The sequence below is a fragment of the Nipponia nippon genome, unplaced genomic scaffold (assembly GCF_047370975.1).
Source record: "Nipponia nippon isolate SJK-2023a ecotype South Korea unplaced genomic scaffold, ASM4737097v1 scaffold_15, whole genome shotgun sequence".
In the NCBI taxonomy this organism is placed as follows: Eukaryota; Metazoa; Chordata; class Aves; order Pelecaniformes; family Threskiornithidae; genus Nipponia; species Nipponia nippon.
In genome coordinates, this window is record NW_028262331.1 from 10,212,604 (window position 1) to 10,235,082 (window position 22,479).

The following is a 22,479-nucleotide window of genomic DNA, read 5'->3' on the forward strand; positions in this document are numbered from 1 at the left end:
AGGCTACTCTGCCCATGGTGAGCAGAAGAGGGATGCTGCCCTGGGGCTTTTCGCCTACCCGGGGCAACCTGGGCTCTCTCCTCCAGCAGCCAGGCGGGACTGGCCAGCAAGGCGGCACGCACCACCTCCACCACCCCAAACCTCGGGCACCACAAGTGGAAAAGAAAGAGAAACAACAGAAATAAAGTACATAGGCTCAAGCACACTGGGAACATACAGGTAACGAAATCACAGACTGACTAGAAGATGATAAATATTTTAACCGTAAAATGTAATTTCCAAACACTGTGGGGCAGGGTGGCAGTGGAGTGTGGGGACAGAAAAATAGATGATCAGCTGAAATAACCGAATTACACATCCCAGAAATGGATCGCTCCAGCCACACGAACAGAAGTACTATTAATTCAGAGATAAAGCAAACATGGCAGGAAAGTTTTCCCTATCAAATCAAGCGGTGCCTGAAGTCAGAAATCCCAGCCTAACAGCCTGATACTCATAGGAACCCAGTCCTCTGACCTGACGCCCGCTCCAGGAGCCTGGGGGTCCTCCAGCATCTCAGACAGCCCGTGGACCTGCTCAGCAGAGCTCAGGACAACCGAGCACCAGCTTTCCAGGCTGGTTTTTGTCCTCAGCTTCTGGGATCATCTAAACCCAGGACAGAAAATTCAAAGCATCCCGGAGAGGCCACGTACCAGGGATGCTAGCCTGGGAAAGGCTGATTTCTGCCTGGGAACACCTCTCGATCATGCGTGCTTTACGGACACAGCAGGTGACAACCGAGGGAAAGTCCAGTGACACAAAGGGAGCGGAAAGTTGAAAATATATGGGGTTTTAAAAAAATACGTTGGCAATGGATTAGCAGCGTTTTGGGTTAGTAAATCTGAGGACAGAGTATCAAGAGGTTGTCACATTATATAGAAAGAAGAACTATCTAGGCAGAAACAAATGAGAACCAATTATAACTAAATAGACCTCATACACAAATAGAATTCTGCCATTAAATATCATTTATCCCATTTAATTAGTATTTTCTGGACACAATACTCTGGACTAAAATACCGTTCCATCTCCTTGAAACTTGTAATTATTGTTGTGACCTATACTGTTACGCATCTCCCTGCTTTCTCCATCTTGCATGCCATTTAAGAACCAGCAAGATTTTCAATTATCTATGCTGAACTGTCAAAGATACCTTTAAAAGAAGGGGAATAATGTGTGACTCAATTCCTCTAAAAAAGGGGAGAGATCATTTTTAGTCAGAATGAACACACTGCGTCTTTCATCATTCTATTTTTGCGAGTAAGAGTAAAACAGGCTATTTAAAACATCCATTTAAATGCAAATTTTTATATTCCAGGAAGGGGGGGGGGGGGGAGTTAATAATTTACCACAGACAGGATTATTTTCCCCACTCCACCCCTGCTGAAGTTTTAGACTGGCACCCACGCAGGTGCAGGGATTTGCTCACCCCTACGCCTTAAGCGTTCAGAAATCAGGGAGACAACACGGGAGCCGCTGGCTCCGGGAGACGTGTGGTGGCTACGGCACTTACCCAACATTCCCATCCCTAGCATAAAAGCGTCCATGGTATACGGTAATCCACGTGCCCTTCCTCTCGTCCCTGGTGGAAACATCACTTCTTTAGGTTGTGCTTTCTTACATTCTACCTATTGAGCAGAAACATGTACAAATGAGATGCAAATGAATTCCATGTAAATGTCAAATGCAGAACTGATCTACTTAAGGGGGGAGTTTTATTTTTAGCATTTACCTCCCCACACCGCCTCCCCCTCAAAGGTGAACTTTAAGAACAGCATAAACGGATTTAAAAGAGCAAACGTGTACGTCTCTTTAAACACACATAGCAAAACCCCACTGTAAAGATGACAGAAACGCTGATTTAAGAAGTTGCCGTGTTCTGAAAGGAAAACCTGTGCTGCGTTCACTCTCAATGATACTCGCGGGCGTGGAATGAATGGAGGGAGGTCTCCAGCACAGCTCTGTGGCAATCGATAACAGAAAATGACTCTTGGCTATCATTACAAAAAGCTCCTTTTAAAATAGGAATAAAGAATCAATATTTCTACCCAGCAGAAAATTTCTGTAAACCTATTAATGAACAATCTGCATTCTTTCACTTCCAGTTACTCCTGCTGCCTTTTGAAGTTGCTCAGTGCCACCTGAACCACATTGCGAGCCTCCGCCAACACCTTGTGAGAGGCGGGGACCCAGCCCCGCTGGCAGCAGGACATCCAGGGCCCCCAGCCGCACTGCTGGGTGCTGGTTCTCAGCTGCTTTTTGGATAGGAAAAGGGAGAAATAAAGCACTTGTCCATGTTCTCCAGCTCCAGCACTGCCGACTCGCCCCCTGCAGCAGACTGGCCCCGCGCTCCCCTTGGCGCTGGTGCTACAGCCATGCTGGTAAGCCGGTTTGGAGCTAATCAGAGTTATCCCAACCCATTTCTATGGCTCTACACCTTAGTCCATGCTCTGAGCAAGAGGAAAACGTGCAGACGTGCAGTGCAGCCCTGCATGGGGTGCGGGGAAGCCCCAAGCCACCGTCTGCCCTACCTGTACTGTTCGCATGATGAGAATCGCTGGTCTAAAGGTAAGGGTCTCGGGCTGAATCCAGAGGTTTGAGCTTTATGCCTCTAACTTTGTTCTTCAACCAGTTCCTCGTCCTCTTTGCACATTTACGCTCCCCCTGGCCCTTGCCTGACCAGACCAGAGTGGGAGCAGGGGTGCCGCAAGCCGGGACCGTGCTCCCGACAGACGTGGTGGCACGGGCACATGCAGCCCCGCTGCCCTCAGCCCTCCCGGACATGGCGCTGCCAGCCTGCGGGCAGGGGCTCGGGAACGGGGCTGCTTGTCATGGAGGACTAGGAGGGTCGGCTCCGAGCAGGGTCATGTTTCCCGCGTCACCTCCATCGCTCGCACAAGCACAGAAAGGTGGGTGTGCGCCCCGCGCGCAAGCAGGTAACTACCCCAGGCAAGCCCGGGGATGTAGGATAATACGGCTAAACATCTCGGTGCCTAATAGCCCGATCAGTGACTATGTATTCATTGTCTTATGAAAACCAACCGCCTGTTCCTAGGCAACCCGATCAGTGAAAATTTCAGGTTTATACAATTTTCATTTAGGTAACATAAAGGTTAACTGACTGTAATGGGAGTATTTTACACAAAACCACCTACTCCTCCCCCTTCTGCTGCAAACCTCCACAGACCGTATTTACTTTGCTTGCTTGCAATACTTCCCGAAGCTACAATGCTCAGACACTGCCAACGCTGCCAAAACACGCACTTCTTGCAAACAAGCTGCCCCAACCCAGTGAAGTTTGGAGCAAAATCCTTCTGGAGTTCATGTTTTGCTACTCTTCTGCCAAGAAGTGTTTGGGTCCTTGCAGGAGGCAGCAGCAGGGCAGAGAGGGACCAGGGACGGCTGCAGTAGGGAGGCTTGTGCACAGCCCGGACCCCGCTGCGCAAGGGAAACAGGGAAAACGGGCCAGCAGGAGCAAGAGCAAGAGAGGTGTTGAAGAGACCCGCTCTCCGGACATCCCGAAACTCAGGCGCAGCCACAACGGGGCCAGCGATTTCCTCCATCTCCTCCTCAGTGCTGTTTCTCTCTCTGGGAGAGAAACACCCCAGTGAGGGCCATGGTGAGAACCGGTGCGTCCTCCAGCCAGGGCCACCAACCTCCACACCCCTGTCCCCTGCACAACCACACACACCCACTCCCACACTCCCATGCACACGCGCAGACTCCCGCAGGCACGTGACGGTGCAGACACACTACTGAGCGCACGATGGAGAGCCCCACGGTGCCCCACAGGGTTCCCAGGTCCTGATATTAAGACAAAAAAGAGAAAGAAAAGGAAACAGAAAACTTCGTATCAATGAATTCGTTGTGCAGCCGCTCGCACGCTGAGGTGCTGCTGCCAGAGCGGGGCTGGGGATGAGGACAGTGCAGGATACATATGCCCATCGCTGGCCCGCCAGGATGAAGCCTTCAGAGCTTCCCAGGGAGGTGTAAGCCTGAGCCTCGATGGTGGGTTTCAGCCTAATTCGGCTGTGTGCCGCCCGACACCTCAGTGCCCCAGAAAGCCCCACAGCCCAAAGCCGGCAGCCTGCCGCTACCTCCCCTCTCCATCAACCGCCCCGGAGAGCCCAGGGACACAGCAAGCTCGAAACGCCGAGCACCAACGCCAGCCTCCCTCCCCGCCAGCCTGCACGCCAGCACAGCAGCTCAGCAATATCCTCGCAAAGCGTGCTTTGCTTATTTTTAATCAGAGGGGCATTTAACAGGAGTCTGCCAATCTAATTTCTCCAGCCAAATGACCAGGGGTGAGCACCAGAAGTGTGTCATTTCATTTCGCAACCACATTTTTCAGGTTCGCCACCACTCCAAATGTCACGGCAGCATTGGTTACACCTCGCAGCCGCTTGTGCTGCAAACAATCAGGATGATAAAAACAATCTAGCTTGGCTCGACGGACAATTAACAGGAAAATGAAGTTTGGATTAGCACCGTTAGAAACAATATCCCAGTAATTAGCTTTTGCAACCACAAAACAGCCTACCGCTGCTCTCTGAAAGACTAGCGTAATTTATGATTTTCACAGCACACGAGGATATAAAGGGAATGGCAGCGAGCTGCAAAGAAGTTTTAACTGGGACTTAAAGGGGAAGAAAAAGTCACCAGTAGGAAAGAAAAATAATTCCTAAGCCTTTGTAAACAAATATACCCCATATCGAAGGCAAAAATATTCTCCGTTATCCAGCAGAGACTCCTTCCCCCTGGGAGGGATAAGATGCAAGATACGGGACCAGGAGCCCCAGCCCCGCTCTGCCATCCCTCGGGAAGGGGCTGCATGACCCCGGCCCGGCAGCACGCCTCGGGTGGATTTTTACACTCCCCGTTCAGCCACGTCAGGCCTTCAGGTGCTCTGCAGAAGCTGTCCACGCACCATCCCATCGGCAAACGGGGAAAACGCAGCAATGGGAGGTGAAGCACCATGTCAGTGGACCAGTGGTGGGCTTGGATGGTGCCTCTTCATCAACACAGGCAGCAAAAGGGGAAAAAAAAGAGCCAGGTTGCTTGTCTGCAAAAAGCCAGTCCTGCTCCCCCCTGGGTAACGGGATGGAGATGCCTATAACCATCCCGCAGCCACTGTTACCGTGAGGGTGAAACCCTGGAGGCAGCAGGGATGTCACACGCGTGCTGGCAAAGCGGGACGTGCGACGGGCCTTCTCCAAGAGGCAATGGATCTGGATTTATGAGTCAGTGCTCAGCTCTGTACCAAATCACCCCCAAGAGCCCGCCCGATGCGGGTACTTCATACATAAATTTGGATCTTGCACAAACTTTCAGTTCAGCATTTCTGTACATCTTAATAATTTCCAGATTTTTTCCACCTCCCCTGTATGAGGGATGTGCTTCACTTTCAGCAGCCTAACAAAGAAAGTTTTAACTCTAAGGCTAAAAAAAAAGAAAGGCAGGGAAACTAAAATTCACTATTTTTGTTTAGTCTAGTTTGGAGAATTAACATTACACTGGAGTACTCTTGGGTCAAGCCGAGCAGTCGAAGCCACGAGAACCCAGGAGCTGAGATGGGGAGTGAAAAGCCTCTTATACCCAGTGCAACAACACAGGCTGTCAGCTCGCAGCACCAGGATGTCTCAAAAACCATGGCTAACAGCTTTCCAGGGAAACCAGGGCTATTTTGAGGAAAGCAGAATGCGCACATACTCACAATGCACAAAAAAAACATTTTACCACCCAAAGACAAGGCAACTTTGTCTTGCCAGCAATGTGCAATTCACAGTTAGCTGAGATTCGATTACCTTGGGGACGCCATGTCATTCATGCCATGGCAAGCCAAAACTATCGCTCCTCTAACAGAGGAATCTGTATTCACCCGGTCCTGCCGCAAAGGCAGGGCGACACCAGGCCACGGAAGACAGGTTATAAGCATATTTTAAAAAACCCATTAGATCATTGACAAAGGTGGGGACAATGGGGACGGAAGCTGCTCAGTGTGTCCTCAGACCGTAAGAGAAGTCGGCAGCTACGGGAGAGCAGAGGAGCCTGCCAGAGTTTCTTGCGATTCATCAATTCAGTTTGTCCCCAAAACACCCGATAACATCCAGCGTCGGGCAGCTCCTTGTCCTGTGCGGGCTGGAGAACCCAGCCACCCTTGGAGAACCTGGCAAGGGCGGCGTCACTGTACAGCTCATGAGCTACATAATTTAAAGCACGGTGAAGACAACTCTATAGGAATGCATCCAACCTGCAAGCGGTCTGCAGTGTCCTTCAGCTGACAGATGGGCTTTCCAAAGCTACCGCACCTTCAGCCTCTCCCTAGCACCGCTAACGTCAGTGACACCTTGCGTACCTGCCCAGCACCGCCCTGCACGGGGTCCTATTGCCCTCACTCCTGCAACGAGCCCTCTGCAGAGAACCTGCTGCCATGACCATCAGCCTCTTCGCACGACAGTTCACCGCGGTGCCCGTAGACGCTCTCCCACAACAACCAGCCATGTGTCAGCTCTACAGGCCGGTAGTGATCCTACAGTAGGAAACAACGAGAAGCGATGCTCTCCTGTGACTTGCTGACAACTAGACTCCCCCGAGTCAGGCACACTTTTAGCCTCGGTGCCCGTATGCCCCATCCATAGAATCACAGAATCGTTAAGGTTGGAAAGGACCTCTGAGATCATCGAGTCCAGCCTGTTAACCTGACTGCCTGGTCCACATCTAAACCCTAAGCACCACATCCACAGGTTTTTTGAATACTTCCAGGGACCGTGGTTGTACCACTTCCCTGGGCGTTCATGGTGACAGCTCCCTTTTGGTAGGTCCTACGGATGTGTCAAATGAAGGGACAACCCCAACTCCAAAGAGTTTCCCAGGGATTGCAGTAGGGTCCTCAAACTGGAGCTGCCTCATTTACTTTCTGGCCACTGAAGGCTGTTTCTTAACTCTCTGGCTTCTTGCTTTGAAACAAGGGTTAATGCCCCCATGGAGGGCTGGGAGGGGCGAGGGAGGGCCAAGGTGTGATGAGCTTGTGGGCTTTGCAGATCTGGGACAAAAGCATCAAAACACGCTTACAGCACTCAAACAATTTCCTCACAAGGGAGAAGAGTGATTTCTGGCCCAGATTAAGCACATGCCCACAAGAAAATCTCTCATGTCCTATAACTTTCCCCTTTGTCCCTTGACATACCTTCTGGGCAAGCCAATGCCACATCTCATTTTCAGCCCTACAGCCACTCCCTGACCCAGATGCTCCGTATGCAGAGATGGCAGGGTCATTTGGTCAAGCCTCCTCGAAGACATCTGCTCCAGAACTAGCTACCTACAACACCCCAAACGCCTGCAGCCCAGGGTAGTGCCTGTAAACAGCCGAGCAGCACAACATGCAACACCCCTGCACTATGCTCCATGTATCCCCTCCCAACACAGCCAGCAAACCCATCAGCGCCACCAGTAAGACACCAGCTGGAGAGGCAGCAGGATCATGCACGAGGCCCAACACCACATCTGGGGGTTGACCTCTGTAGCATCCACCTGGCAAAGGACCCAGTGGCTTCTCAAGATGTCTGTGCAAGGTTGGAGGCGGTTTGTTGGCTGCATGTTGTGCTGCTTCTGCTCCCGGTTACTGCAGGGACCTCGGACACTGGTGGTCTCATGCGCCCTCCTGCCTTCTGCACATGGTGCACAGTTTGGTCTTTCCAGGGATGGAGGTGCCTTAGACTACAAAGCATTTGGATGAAAACCCAAAGGCACGTGGTGTGTGATATACACGTCTGAAACGTCACTGCACAGCGAAGGCTGCCAGGCGGGGGAGAAGCCTGAAGAGTGCTGATACATTAAAAAACCCTACAACCAAAACCCCACAAAATCCCACCACGAGAGAGAGACACAGCCGCAGGTGCTACGCAGCATCAAAGCCTATCTTAAAGCAGCCTAACATTTTTTCAGCTGCTCCGGAGTCTGACTTGAGATCCTGACTTCAAGTGCAAAGCACCCGGGCCAGGCTCGGCTCATCACGCTGCTCGCTGGTGCTTGTCCCACCGTCCCTGCGATGTGAACGGCTCTATCACAGTGGGATCTAAGGGAAAATAAATTACCCATCACATTTCGTTTCCAGCTACTTTTGCACCCCCTTGGAAAACCAGGTTTCTCTTTGCAAAGCAGCCTGCTTGTGTCAGAAGAAGAATATTCTGGGGATAGCTTGTTTGGGTTTTATTTGTTCCCCCCCCCCGCAATGTTTGGAGAGCATCTTTGGCCTCCCACGTAAATTCCAAGTTTCATTTATTAAATACCTCACTGGCATTTTCTTTTCGCTTTCACACTGCTCGTTTAATATTACATTTGACATTCTAAGCTTTATGGATGGCAACAGAAGCAGAATGGGTGGGCTAAAAATAGCCTGCCAGGGAGATGGGAGGCTAGAAATAGGCTTGTGAACAACAGCAGCCCTGCTACCCTTTGCTTGCCCCCGTGTTTTGGGAAATGACAGCATTCAGGAGATGAGAAAGAGCGATCTCGGGGCGAGTCGGTGCCCGCCGAGCCGCAGATGGCCCAGCCGAGCAGCCTGGGGATGGGGACAGGGATGGGGATGGGCCGTCCCTGTCCCAGCTCACCAAGCGGCTGCAAACCCCATCGCCTTGAGCTGGGGCTGTGAGAACCCGTCCCCTTGGCAGCTCAGCGCTAGAGGGGGACATGTTAAAAACGAAGCAGGAGCGGCCAGTCTCCGAGGGTGCCGCGGAAAGTCCGTCTGCACCTAACTCCGACCACCAGCCAGCTGCGTGTCACCTCTGGCCATCTGCACCAGCTCATTGTCACACACGCGTGCACAAGCTCTCCTGTCCCTGCATGGTTTGGTAATTAATCTGCAGACACATCAGCAATGAGTCAGTCCCGAGACAGGATCATGTCTCATCTCCTCCCTCGTGGGCTGCTTTTAAAATTAGTGCTGCAGAAGAAGTGACAAGAAGAGAACGCTCAAAGCGTCGTGGCACCTGGATCGTGCACCAAGCAGGCACAGAGAGCTGGGGAGAATATCTTTTAATTATCCGCGACAACAAAACACCAACAGCCTACACTGTTTCTTTTGCTCTTTGTGATCTTCCTCAAGTGTTTTCGCCTTGTCCCATCCTCCACGTTCCCTGCACTGCTGTTACCTTCCCGTGCAGCCTTTCATCTGCGAAGAAACCCTCCCAACACCTCTCCTACCGCTCCTCCCCTAGCAGGGGGCTGCAAACAGCTGGGTAAGATTTTTACAGTGCAGGAGTGCAGATCCCACTAGGAAGCGTCAAGTAATGTGCTCTGCCCCGCTGCTGGCGCCGGTTTTGCTGGGACACACCACCACCCTGCTGCTCCCTCCAGCCAACATCCAGCACCTCGCCAGGGCAACACCGGGCAGCGCTGATCTGCATCGGGCAAAGGCTGAGCCTTGCTCCACAGAAAACACTACTGTGTGAAATAACTAAACATATGGAGTATGACATGGCACGCACCCACCCGCGATTAAGCGGTAGGAAAATCCTGGAGCGCGGCACTGTAGCTCTTCCCTCCCAACTGACAAGTCTTACCTAAATTTATATTCCAAGCATTTCTAATTTGTTGCTGGGTCTGTCGTCTGGATGCTGGGGTGGGGGTGGTTGGGGCTCATTCTTTTTGTTTTAAGGCAGATTAATCAGTGTTTAGTTTAGGAGTTTAGTGTTTAGTTTAGTTTAGGAGCCTCCCCCACAACCCACGTGTCTCAGGCGAGGCATGGCTGGTGCCAGGCAGGAAACCCCAGAAGCAGGAGGAGGCTGGGGAAGCAGCGAGAGGCTTGGACAGGGCAGAGGCAGAGCCCGCGGCACCCATCGGAGATGGAGCGAGAGGCTTCCCGCCAGGCAAGGGGAACTGCCCCAGCCCTGCCCGGCCCAGCCCACCACTCGCTTGGCCAAGGGGACCCTTACTTTTATTTCAGATGCATACTGCGGTGAGGAACAATATGAAGAATATTATTTCAGTGCCCTGGGAAAAATTAGCAAGTCAAATATTGAATCAGGCCTCCAGCATATGCCAAGGAGATTGCTTTGATCTTATCCACACTAAAAGCTCTATTATTGAATTTAAAGCCTGTGAACACATATCAGACCAATATACAATGCATATCTGAATACACATTTGAGAAGCAAAGGATGTTTTGACAAAGGGAAAAAGAATATTTTAGCTGAAAATATCAAAGTTACTGCATCAGTTGAAATACAAATGCCCTTTTTCACCTGGCTCAGTGGCTTTACTGACAGGGCAACCTGCAACCTGGGACCTGACTGTCATTTAGAAGAAACTTCACCCAGGTCTGGCTCCTGGGTTGGGCCTGGGTGGAAAGTGACTGCGTTTCGATGGCAGAGAGCCACAACTTCCCAGGGCAGACGGTCCAGCAGGCAGCAGCAACGTCAGAGCAGCATCAGGACTTGGGAGCTCGACCAGAACAGCTATGTTGGGAGCACACGGTCTGTAACAGCTACCCCAGTCCACTTCCCTCCTGAAAACCCCTAACGCAGCTGTTCAGCGCCTGCCACAGCTCTTCCCAAGAGCAGGGGTGGAGAAGGAGGGCTTCTCCAGGGCTGGTCAAGAAGCTGAGCAGGTTGATTCACACCATCTTTGGCTTCCACACCAAAACCTGCTCTGGGGCGGCTGCCTGAGCCCGCAGACAATGCCTGTGCTCGTGGCGGGGACAGACACCCATCCTGCTGGCGCGGGGACAGGAGCAGCGCCCAAGCAAGCCACAGTCAAGGCTCAGCAGCCTGTCCCCATGACACCTCCGCCAGGCACGGTGTGCCCAGCACCCAATTAACCTCACGGAGAAGGTTGTCCCAAAGGGCCACCACCCAGGCATGGCACGTGTCTGTGAGAAAGGGCGAGAGCTCGCTGCCACTGGCATGCGCTGCGGAACAAAAACAACTCACCATTTTATTATTGATTTCGTGGAAATGAATTTCACAGACTTTTTCCACCACGTCTTCATTTTCAAAAGTTACGAAGCCAAATCCTGTTTAATAAAGAAACAAAAAGGGGAGGGGGAAAGGAAAATATTAGTTAAGTTAAACAGATTTCATTTTAATAAAGCATTACTAAGCCATTGGGACTTTGGAAAACTTTCATAAAAATATGCACGTGTAAATGCACCTGCTGTCTATGGAGCTGTTGCTGAACTTATAGACTAATGGAGGGAAGAAGCATAGTCTCAGGGAAAATTAATAAGGTTCTGTTCCAGCTCTTCCACAGGACTTAATGGAGAATTAAAACCTCCTTATGGATTTTTTGATCCATCCTGCAGAATTTAATGGATAGTTACACCCTGGTTACATGATGGCTCAGAAACTACAATAAGGCCATATTTTCTTTTACACCTTATAGGTTTTTAAGAGCAATCTCTACAAAACCCAATTATATTTCTATGGAATCATATTGATTTTATCTCTTGTTTAATTCCACGGGACTTCTCCATTAGAGCTGACTCATTACACGACCCAAAAAAATAAAAATCCAGGAAGACAGAAGATGATTCCTCATTGACCCCTCACTACCCCTGGCGAGGAAAAAAATACCAATGCTTCCCCAAACATGCAGCAGCACTTTGTGGTTCCATTCACTTTGAGCAAACACCAAACGTCCCCGCCGCTGCGTGCCGGGGCCAGCGGCGCAACCACCGCAGCTCCGTCCCGTGCGGATGCAGCCGGCCCTGCAGGTCAGCCGGGCTCCGGAGGTGGTTATTTGTCCCTTTCTTCCTGAATTACTTCCTCTAATACCTCATCAGGACATCCTGAGGCCTCCAAGAAACCATTATGTTTAAGGCCTCTGATCTAATCATTCCCCTCTTCACCACTGCTGCTTCAAAGGAGCCGTGGATTTGGGCTGGTTTAGGGTCGTTTGATGCCTGCTGCCTGCCTGTAGCTGTACGCTGTATTTGCTCTGCTGGGGCCACTCGGCTGCAGGCATGCTGCACTAAAGAAATCTGGCAGCCCACCACAGCTATACACAGTCGTGTTCTCTGCTCATTCCTTAAAAAACCCAATAGAATCAAGCTAATAAACAAAAAAAAAAAATCTGATGTGTTACATTTCTGGCAAAGGCTTGATGAGTCAACATCGACACCAATTAAGCTAGTGGAATCTTAAAAATGTACCAAGAGGATGAACTTCATCCCCCAAACTGCCCTGAAAACTCTGCCGGACTCAACGCTGGTGAAACGGCACGTGACGTCTTCATCGCACCAGGCTGTGAGCCAAGCGAGCCGGAGCTGGGGCATCCCCAGCAGCAGCCTTCGCCCCCCAGCTGGGGCGATGGGGGAAGGAAGAGGGAGGGGAAACCAATGCTGCCCGCTGTTGTTTTCTGTTAATAGCTTTGCCCAGTGAGCATCCCTCCACTCAGCCGTGCACGGCAGCAGAGCAGTTTTGTCTTTGCTGACTTCGAAGGAGCCGGCTCCCGTCTGCTGCTGGCCGCGTGTCCGTCCATCCCGTGCTGCCCATCCCAACCCCCCGGCTGTGCAGCCTCATCTCAAACCCATTTTGCTACTGACACTTCCCATCTGCAATTAGCACCTTCCCGTACTGGCCCTGCTCCCCCTCCAGCAGCGGCGAGTGCCGTGGCTGTGTCCGGCCAGTCCCAAGTGCCACCCCCAACCTGCTCCCTCTGCCAAACCCAGTGCTCCCAGCAAGCGCCCAGCAGCAGGCAGGTTCTGTGCTGGGGTCCCAAAGCAATACTTCATCATTGTAAACACACACTGGGTTTGCTTTGATGGGACACAGCAGAAGATGTTAAAACTATACAGGTTTTGGCAACCTACAGGTACAAGATACATTTTGCAGGCTACAATATTTGAAGCTGTAACGTGCGTTTGCTGGCTCCTGCACTGGCCGAGCCGAGGTCCGAGCAGCTCCCAGACAGCTTGTCTGGGAATGCACAGTACACGTAGCAATGGTCCATTCCTCTTTGGACCCTCTTCGTGGGGGAAAAAACACCAGAAATGGTTTCTAGATCTCCTCCAAGGCGTAACACATCATCCGACAGCACATCGCACTCAAACCCAGTGCTCAGAACAGTATTTTACTTTGCACTTAAAGCACGTAGCAGCTTGAAGTATTTTACTTAACTCAAGTCTTTCATTTGCCTTCTAAATTACTCCATTTAAATCTACCTTAAACAGACCTGTAGTTAAACCTAAAATTTTTGTGGTTAACTGGCTGAATACGGCATCCCAAGAATCCCGGAGCACGCTGCGTCGGGCAATTACCGGAGCTGGGAGCAGCGTGCCGCCGGGGACCAGCTCTGCCCAGCGCAATGAGACGGCCAGTCCGGGTCTACAAGTCATTAATTGTTTGAGCACCAGCAACATCTTCATCATTAGTAACTCATTAGCGAGTACTGCAGTTGAGGATTTCGCTTTCAACTTTTGTCAGGTCTCACTGCCAGGATGGAGGAGAGAGAGGGAATTTAGAGGAGATTAGCCTTAATATGCATAACACCGCAAGAAAGCCCACTGCAGTCATTACACATTTGGACTTGGAAACAAGTTTCCCATTCTCATCCCACTCCATATGGCTTAAGCACAGGTTTATCAAGAAATTATTTGTCTGATTAAATCAGATAGCTACTCAGCTTTCTGCATTTACAGATTTTATAACAAGAATAAAATAACAATCCATAGATGTCAACACTCATTTGCAGGTTTTTAAAAGATCTATGCCACTTCCCACAGGCCAGCCTAGCTGCCTTGGCAAGAAAAAACAGACGTGTTTGGGTCTGTAAGCAAACCCAACACCATCTTTTATTCCTTCCTCTCTGGAGCGGGCAGACGGGCAGGGCAGGCAGCTCCAGCGGGCAGGGGGCTCGCAGGTTCAGGCCCGGAGCCCACGCAGGGCACTCGATCCATAGCTGAAGGCCCACGATGTTTTACCTTTACAACTACCGACATCTTTAACTGACTGGGAAGCAACCAGAGGATTTAAATCTGCACGCATACAGGCACTTAAAATCCATAGGATGCTACTGAAGAGATGCTACCGCTCCTTAAACGAACAATCCTCAAGAGATCATATGCCCCAGAATTAAAAACTTCATAAAAGTGACGGGTAACGGGTCCTTTTTTTTGTTTCGCTTTCTGAATATCAGATTCCAACTTTTAGTAATTGCACACACAAAAAAATATTACTGCATGCATGCCTTATTAGTTAGCATAATGAATACATGCTCATTTTTAAATTACCAAAAGGCTCAGAAACCTTCCTGGACTAAACAGACAATTATTTCTTCTGAGAGGTACTAAGAGTCAACAAAAAAATGGTGCTCGGAAAGTGTATGAAAAAGATTAACACAAAACAAAGAAGGCTGTTTAAAATGGTGACATAAATAGGATTCCGGTTGTCAAGGAGCACACATTTTAAAATGAAATTATACCACATCCTTCTGAATGAAGCTATTATTGGAAGCTAACAAGCTCTATTTAAGAGATAAGCATTTAACAGAGTCAAACGGTTGGGTTTTTTATTCAAATGAATAAAACTGAATATTCATTTGAATAATCTTTTCTGTAAAAGAAAAGGCAAAGAAGAGGGAAAAAATAAAATAAGAGGCAAACAGATGCCCCCAAACGAGAGGCTCTGAGCCAAGCGCGATCACTAAAGGAAGCCGAGACATGTATTCACGACCTTCAGGTGAAAAAACCCTCCTTCAGCATCTGCTCAGAAAAAGGAGTCATTTCACTCTATTCATCCGCTGGTTAATGGGCACCGACAGGCGCCAAAACGATGCGCGAGGATCTCCCAGAGTCCCGGCGGCTGGGAGCTCTGCTCGTGGACAGGGCAGGCGTCCGCGTGCGTGCGGAGCTCCGGCTAATTGCCAGGAATGATCTGGGCAAAGGAAGGAGACGGAGGGGGCTATCCAGCGGAAAAGCTGCTTTGCAGTTACTGTATGAGAAGGCCCAACAATTCAACTTGAACAAGTCCTCGCCGTTGGCGTGCAGGTGGCCCGTCGGCACGGGGCGGCGAGTGCTACCTCTGCTCGGGGTCTCTCTGCCTCCAGATGCCCAGTGGTCTCGGGGGCTGCACCTCCCAGGGTGGCAGCTCTGCTCTTTGCCCAGTTGATCCACTCCCCCCCAGCCCGCCAGCCCTCCCGTGTCCGACGAGGGGCCGGGCTTTTCTCTTGGGCCTGCAATTTCACCCAAGTGGTTGAAGATTTCTCATCCCATCACCCCCAAATCACCATCCTTCCTACCTCCCCAAGTGCACATCAACATGGAGACACTCAGGACATCTAGCAAACCATCCTGTTTGATCTCCACAACTGCGCTTGCAGCAGCTTTGCAGCCTCCGTTCATACTGCCCATGAAGATGTGGAGATGCCAAAGCCTCATTTCGGAGGGATGAGGATGAAGGCTGGGGCCCGCAGGCTCTCGAGGAGGACAGCAGAAGTGCCACCCAGGCGGGCACTGGAGAGGTCCCCTCCGGTCTGACCTTGCTGCTTCCCGTGGCAGCAGGTTTTGGGAAGAGGACGGCTCACTTCCAGCATCCCGCACCCCGTGGGGTCCTCCCGCGGCGCTGATGGCCGAGCGGGCACTCGGTCTGCTCCAGCCCGCTCCAGCTGTGTGGCTGCTCCTGCCTACAGCAACACGTGGCGGGCACTGAACAGGAGTCCACTTCTTCAGGTGACGTATTTTACTCGCTGGGACTTTCTGCATCTGTTAATTAGAAGCTAAAATGTTTGGGGGTCAATTAGCAGAGGACGCAGCTGCCTCCAGTTGAAGTAAAAGAAGCTGAAGGTACTCAGTACCCCTTCAGACCAGATCCCGTTCAGGATGGCTGGCTGGCAGAACGGGGCTTTTTTAACAGTGACTCAGAAAAGGGGATTTTTTTCCACTAGGAAACAGATACAAGTGTATTATTCACAGGGGAGGGAAAATCTGGAAGAATACACCTCTTAGTGTGAGGCAAGACAGCCTCAAGTATCCAAATAACCCTGAGTTCTCCTGGAAACATTTCCAATGAGCCTGCAGATGCCAGCCCAGACACTTGCCGTCCAACAGCACAGGACACATCCTCCGACACACCTCTGCTACACCGAAAAGCCTCCTTTGATCCAGAGCCTTGTTCAGCCAAGAAAGCTGCCCAGGCCCGTGGGTGGATGGGATAGCTCCATGCAGCAAAGCAGAGCTCAGCTGCAGCACTTTCTGCCACGGTATTCCAGAAATAAGAGAAACACTGTTCAGAGAAAGTGACTGAAACCATAAAAAGATTGAAGTAATTTAAAAAAAAATCAGTAGAAGCCATAAATAATATTAAGAAGTCATACCGAAGACACCAAATGTCAGTGCTCCCGTGTTCTGCGTTTTGTTTTTTTCACACTTGAACCAACTATATTCCACACCTTTGTTGTCACTTGAGAGGTTTTATGTCAACCTCGGTAAAATATAGCCGAGATGACGACACCATTGCTATGAAATCGATCTACTCACTCTTGCTAGTTGGCAGCAACTCTTCCACAGCCAGGGTTTTATCTGCGTGTACAGCGACACATATTGCAGCTGCGTTTGCACACACAGAGGACGTCACTCGTCAGTAGAATTACACGAAAGCAGCTTACCGGGTTAAAGGTCTCGCTCTTTCAAGCCCGTGCGTGCATAAAAACAAGGAAAACAAGGTGATTGCATCCTGTGCCAGAAAGGTTAAACCTAGGCTAGTGCTGGGGTTAGGCCCCGGAGGGCTCTGACGGGCAAACCGAGACCCCTGCCGCAGCAGGGTGCCTTGCACCCAGCAGCCAGGGCAGTGCCATGGGTGCCGGCACCTCCATCACCAGCTCGCAGCCCAGCACTTGAGCCAAAACCGCCTTCACCGGAGGCATGCATGCCCCCGCCTACCGCACGGGCACCGCTGCTCTGTGAAGAGGCTCTTCAGCCACCAGGAAAGATGCTCTGATGGATGAAGGCACTGGAAGGAGAGCCGCAGGAGCCTGTTTCAACTCCCAGGCTGTCTCGGGGTCACCTGGTGAGGTGGAGCAAGTCACTTCATCTCATCCGCATCTGCAGCGCTCCTCTTCGCCCAAGCTGTGTCCGTATTGTCTGGTTAGACCGTAGGGTCTTTGCAGCTGGGACTGCCTCTTACTGCATTTATAGCATGCCAAAGCACCAGAGAGCTCCTTCAAGGGTTCTGGGAAGTAAGTAATCACCAAGGCTCTTTTGTGCCTGCACAATAATCCCAAAGACCAAGGGCAGGAGACAAGAGCATGGAGAGAAGGGAAGAGATTTACATGGTCCACATCATACCAATAAGCGATGCAGGCTCCGCTTAAATCTCACTCCTGCTGCTAGGCAAGAATAACCCGACAGTCGCCTGCTGGTGCTCTCGTTAATGCAGGATCAGACTCCTCTTACACATGTAAGGCGCTCCCGCGGCACCGTCCTGCTCCAGACACCCAACCCAGCCGGCACAGCGTGAGCGCGGAGCACGGCCCCGGGTCCCTGGGGGTCTGTGGTCCCAGCAGCCCTCGGCGCGGGCGCTGCCTGACAAACGGCTGTGCTGACGGATGGGAATAGCCAGCCTGACACCCGCTGCAGCACACAGCATTATAATGAGGAAATATTAGTTCAGGCTGCGTTCCCCTTTTGTGTTAGGTCTCAGTACCTGATCTGCTCGTTTGTGTTTGCTCCATGGCTCTTCTCTTCTCCCCATATTTAAGTTACTTAAGCTTTGAAACAGGGAAAGGTCCAGTCCTGCTGTGGCATTATTTATGCACCTGCTTTCTTGTTTATACCAATAGTTTTGGCAGCTGGTCCTGTAAACTGTAATAAAATGCCTTTCAAAAAGTAAAAAAAAATTAAAAATGAAGAAATGTGACCAGACAAGCCAGGCATAATAACATTAAAGCCCGTGTCAATTAATTTTTCCTCTTCTTGATAAACAAGCCCCGTTCCATCCATTAATAATGAGGGAAGAAACAAGAAAAGTTGACACTAGTTTAATTTATTTTCTCAACTTGCCTGGTCATATTTCTCCCTGTTGCAAAGCTTTCTGGTGCTGCTGGGAATTGCAAGTGGCTCCCACACAGTCGATGCATAGATTGGTGTGAATCAATACCGCTCTACTTTATTCACACATCCCTTGTAATCAGAGGGGAAAAAGCTACTTAGTAAGCTACCGCATCCCACACTGCCAAGCCACCTTATAAAAATAATAATAATAACAAACCTGCAGGGGATGGGGGAGAAGGGGACACGAAACCAAGTCCTGTAATCACTGTCACCGAATCTCGTCTTTACAAGACAAAGAGAATGACCCGAGCGGAGGGGCCGGGACATTTTAATTGCTCAGACAGCGAACTACGGATGTTTCTAACTTCTTGCTGTCTGCGAAGGTAATTCAAGTCATTACCCTGAGAGTCTGGGAACGGGGACATGTGGGTTTAATCCTGCCTCTGGGAAAAGCCATTTGTTCGTTAGCACCACAACCCAACAGCCACAACTCAAAAACTCAGCCCCGACTCTGCTGCCTTCTTACATTGCGTCTTTGGAGAAGTCGCTTTCCTTGTGGTCCAGGTCCCCCGTTTCTTCCCTCCCACTTTCTAGTCCCTTCTGCAAAGTTTTCTTCTGACGTACTGCATCTCAGCTCGTTAAAGCTCAAAATGGTCTCGGATAAAAGCTGTCAATTCTAACTTGTTATTTCCTGTTATTTCCATTTCCTCTGCTGCAAACACACGAAAGGAGAGGCTCTGGCTTCCGAAGAAGTAACTCTCTCCAGATTGGCAGAACACAGCCTTAGTCTGAGAGGCACACTTCCCGGATTTTACCTCCTTGCCTCTAAGGAGGGGTTTGCCGGGAAGAGCGACAACCTTCAGGCCGCACCTGAAGGTACCTCCTGCTCCTGGAGAACAAGATGTCATCTATCCCTCGTGATAACCAGACTGGGAGAGGGATGCACCAGGAGATGGAAGGGGAAAGAGAAGGTTAACACCTACGGTCTAGGATAGAAAATATCATCCTCATTTAACTGTAAAGTGTGCTCTCTAGTAGTGCTTCTGTGAATGATGCTCATCAAGACGGATGATTAGCCTGCACATCCATTTGGTGTTTATGTGCATCTCGGGTTGGGTACGGAAAATAGTCAGGTTCTCCTGGCAGACGCAGACAGGTATTACTGCTGTTTAAAGCGTCAATATATACGCCATGACATGAGAGTAAATTCTCAAAATTAAATCAGCAGACAACTGCCTTAGATCAAAACCTCCATACAAGGTGCTAGCATTTCAATACCAGCGCGGCAGGAGAGCAAAGAGCTGAGGTCAGCCGCGCAGCTGGATAAAGGGCACCAGCAAGATACGCCTTTGCTTTTGTTCTGGAAAGCTGCGAGGCTCCTGCTCCTTGCTCCGTCCTCCCACGACTGCATGGCATTTGCAAAGGAATGCTCAAAAAAAAAAAACCAAACCAAACAACCAGGCACCTTCGGATGAGCAGCCGCTGGGCCACATAGCAGCCTGCTCCTCCGAACCAGTGAAAATCCACCCAAACTGGTTTTGGGGAACAATTTTCCCTGACGAGAGGATGAAGGGTACAGGGACTTGTCCCTCTCTCAAAAAACCCCTTTTAACCAAATTTCCAGGGCGGGGGGCACGCGTGCCTCCCCTTGCAGGGGCGACAGGGCCGGAGCCAGGATGCCGGTTCTGGCCAAAGCCCTCGTGGTTGCCGGAGCACCGGCACCGGGCTGTGGAAGGGGAACCCCACCGCGCGTCACGGACCGCGCTAATGTAAACGGTACCTGAACTTTGTGTAATAAATTTTTCATAACAACAAATCTTCATTAAAATTTTATTCTATTAACATCCTGAAATCAAACCAAAGCGCTGAGTACATAATGACTGAAATGCACACTACACAGCAACTTACTAAATGCCAGTTTTATCATATTGTTAATTAACAGAAACCATTAATGCATTCACAGATCATTTAGAAGCATTAGCGGTGACCTAAGAAAAATTGCATGTACGTGTGATACACTTACGTCTGCATTTTTTACATCTGAATTTTCTACACAGGAGGCCTCAAAGTTTGTTCCCAACTCAGCTTCTCTCTGTTGGAGACATCGTGTCTCAACGGGCGCATTGTTGTCAGCGGCTCGAGAATTAATGCATGGGGCTGAAATACGAGATACTGAAGGAGAAGTTATCTCAGGCAGCGTTTGCTTTTTCATCAGTATTTGACCCCAGCTCCCGTTAGCACTGAGAGCAGACCCACCCGTGCTCCTCACAGCTTTCCATTGCTCCTTTCGGTTCAGGTACGGATTTCCCAGCTCTCCAACGAGCCAGTGGTACAAAACCAACGGGAGTGCAGCTGGGCGGAGGAAGCGTGGCGTAAACTAACAGATTTCTTTTTGCTATCAAAGAAAACCCCAAATGCTTGTAAAATCCGATTAATCTGTCTACAGTGGGAACCTCATGCTTCAAGCGAACGCTTCTGTCTGTTCGGTAGCAAGACCTGCAGCACACAGAGCCAGTGACAAACCCGAACGCTAATTTCCATCCCCAAAACAAGCACCCTGCGGCCCCTCGCTGTGCCACGAGGCAAGCCAAAACCTGCCTCACCACTGACTCGGCTCGCCACCTCTCCTACAGCCAAAGGGCGCAGACCTGCCCGCGGGGAGCCAGCCGTGGGCCCCAGTCCCCTGCCCCTGCCTGCCAGCCCCGTGTGGCAGAGGACAGGGACAAGTGGAGCAGCAGCGAGCGGCCGTGGGAAGGCAGGGACGAAGGCCATCGCTCCCTGGGTGCCAGCTAACCCAGTTAGGCTCCCCCGTCAGAAATGAAAGCTGCTCCTAACGCGCCTGCAGTAGCCATTGCCCGCTGAGCACAAAGTCCTGCCATCTTTATCTGTTTGCCTACAGGCGTCAAATACTCTCTGCCTGTCAATTCTTCCACAGTTTATTATCAAATTTCTAAAATATTACATTTTTTATTATATCCAAATTCACTTTATTGCATTTGACAATACAGATAATCACATACCATATGCTCTAATGTTTTGAAACCAATGCATGTTGACAGCAGTTTTTATTCATGATGCATAATTCTATCCAGGGCTGACAAAGGCGGCGCAGCACCAAGCCTGGTGTTACGGTTTGGTTGTTGGGGGGGGATCCTTTTTTCCATTTCCTTTTCTTCATTTTAACAACAGATTTACAATACTGGGAGGAAAAATGCTTTGCTTTCAGCAGAAATAGGAAATTGGCTGAAAAGATGGGCTTATCAAAGAGATGTCTTCAAAATATTAATAACAGGTGGGGGTTGGTTATTGTAATTACTTGCATTTGAAACTTGCTGCTAATGGGGTTAGGGAAGCATGACGGCTCATCTGCAAGCAAGCAGAGACTGGGGCGGCACGGTGGGGACCAGGCTGGACCCCCGCTCCGGCACACCTTCCCACCTGGCTGCGGTCGCTCATCTCTGAAACCAGCTCCTCTTCCCGAGGGAGATGGTGGGAAGGGAAATGTGCGCACGCCTGGCGTGTCCTGGGATGGCTAGGGGAGGGTGCCCACATGGAGGAGACGCCTGGGCGAGTGCTACCTAAAGGACTTTGAAAGCCACAGGTTCCCTGAAACAACACATCAACAGGGCAAAGCCCTACAGCCTTCCTTTAAACCCCACTGATTTGAACAAGATGTGAAATTAAACACGTTTAAGAGCTTTCCTGAACAGGGTCCTCCATCCTCATCACTTCTTCCTGCTCTTCCTTGAATCAATGCTCGTGAAAACCACGAGCTGTAAGCAGAGCTGAAGTGATGAGCTGGAGAAGTCCCCCGTCCTCTCCCCTGCCCATGCACGTCCCCACCTCCACGAGCAGCCGAGCTGAAGGGCCATCGCGATCGAGCAAACACTCAGTTCCTCATTAAGCTGCTGGGAAAGGAAAAACCCAAGCAACCCCCAACTCCCAACCACAGCGTTCAGGCAATAGATTCAACAACTTGAAAGATGGCAACGCTGCACGAACCAAACAGGATGCTATGTCTAAATTAAGCTGTAATGACCTGCTCTGAGGTCTTTATTAGCCAGGTAATGATCATTTAAGAGGAGGTTACTATCTTGAGCCAAGGGCACCTAATACCATTACTGAACTTGTTAAAACCTGCCAAGCAAGTCATTATTTCCAACATTATTTCTTTTTCTCTTAACACAGCTTTCTACCTTTCCCCTTGTGGTATTTGGCTGTAAATCACGGGAGGCGGCGATCACGCAGACTTGGTCGCCCTTCCCCAGGAGGCTGAACTTAGCTCCCGCTCACCACGAGCAGGCTGAATACAAGACAAGTACCCTACAAGAACAAAAAGCATGCCTTGAAAAACTCCGACCTGAAAAGGCCTGCGGAGACAGGCCACAGTACAGCAGAAGCACGGAGTGGGTAGTGGTCTTCACAGCCTGGTGGCCTCAAAGAGCCAGTGGGCCTTT

General features: G+C 50.4%; 1 protein-coding gene across 12 annotated transcripts in view; it reads right to left on the reverse strand.

The window, feature by feature from the left end:
• MSI2 (musashi RNA binding protein 2) overlaps window positions 1–22,479 on the reverse strand; it is a 259,928-nt gene that overhangs the window by 46,372 nt on the left and 191,077 nt on the right. For all 12 annotated transcript variants that reach the window (XM_087752379.1, XM_087752373.1, XM_087752376.1 and 9 more), the window contains 2 exons: window positions 10,968–11,050; window positions 1,553–1,667 (listed from right to left, as the gene is read on the reverse strand). In XM_087752379.1, coding sequence (XP_087608505.1) covers window positions 1,553–1,667; window positions 10,968–11,050 — 198 coding nt within the window. The remainder of the gene's footprint in view (window positions 1–1,552; window positions 1,668–10,967; window positions 11,051–22,479) is intronic.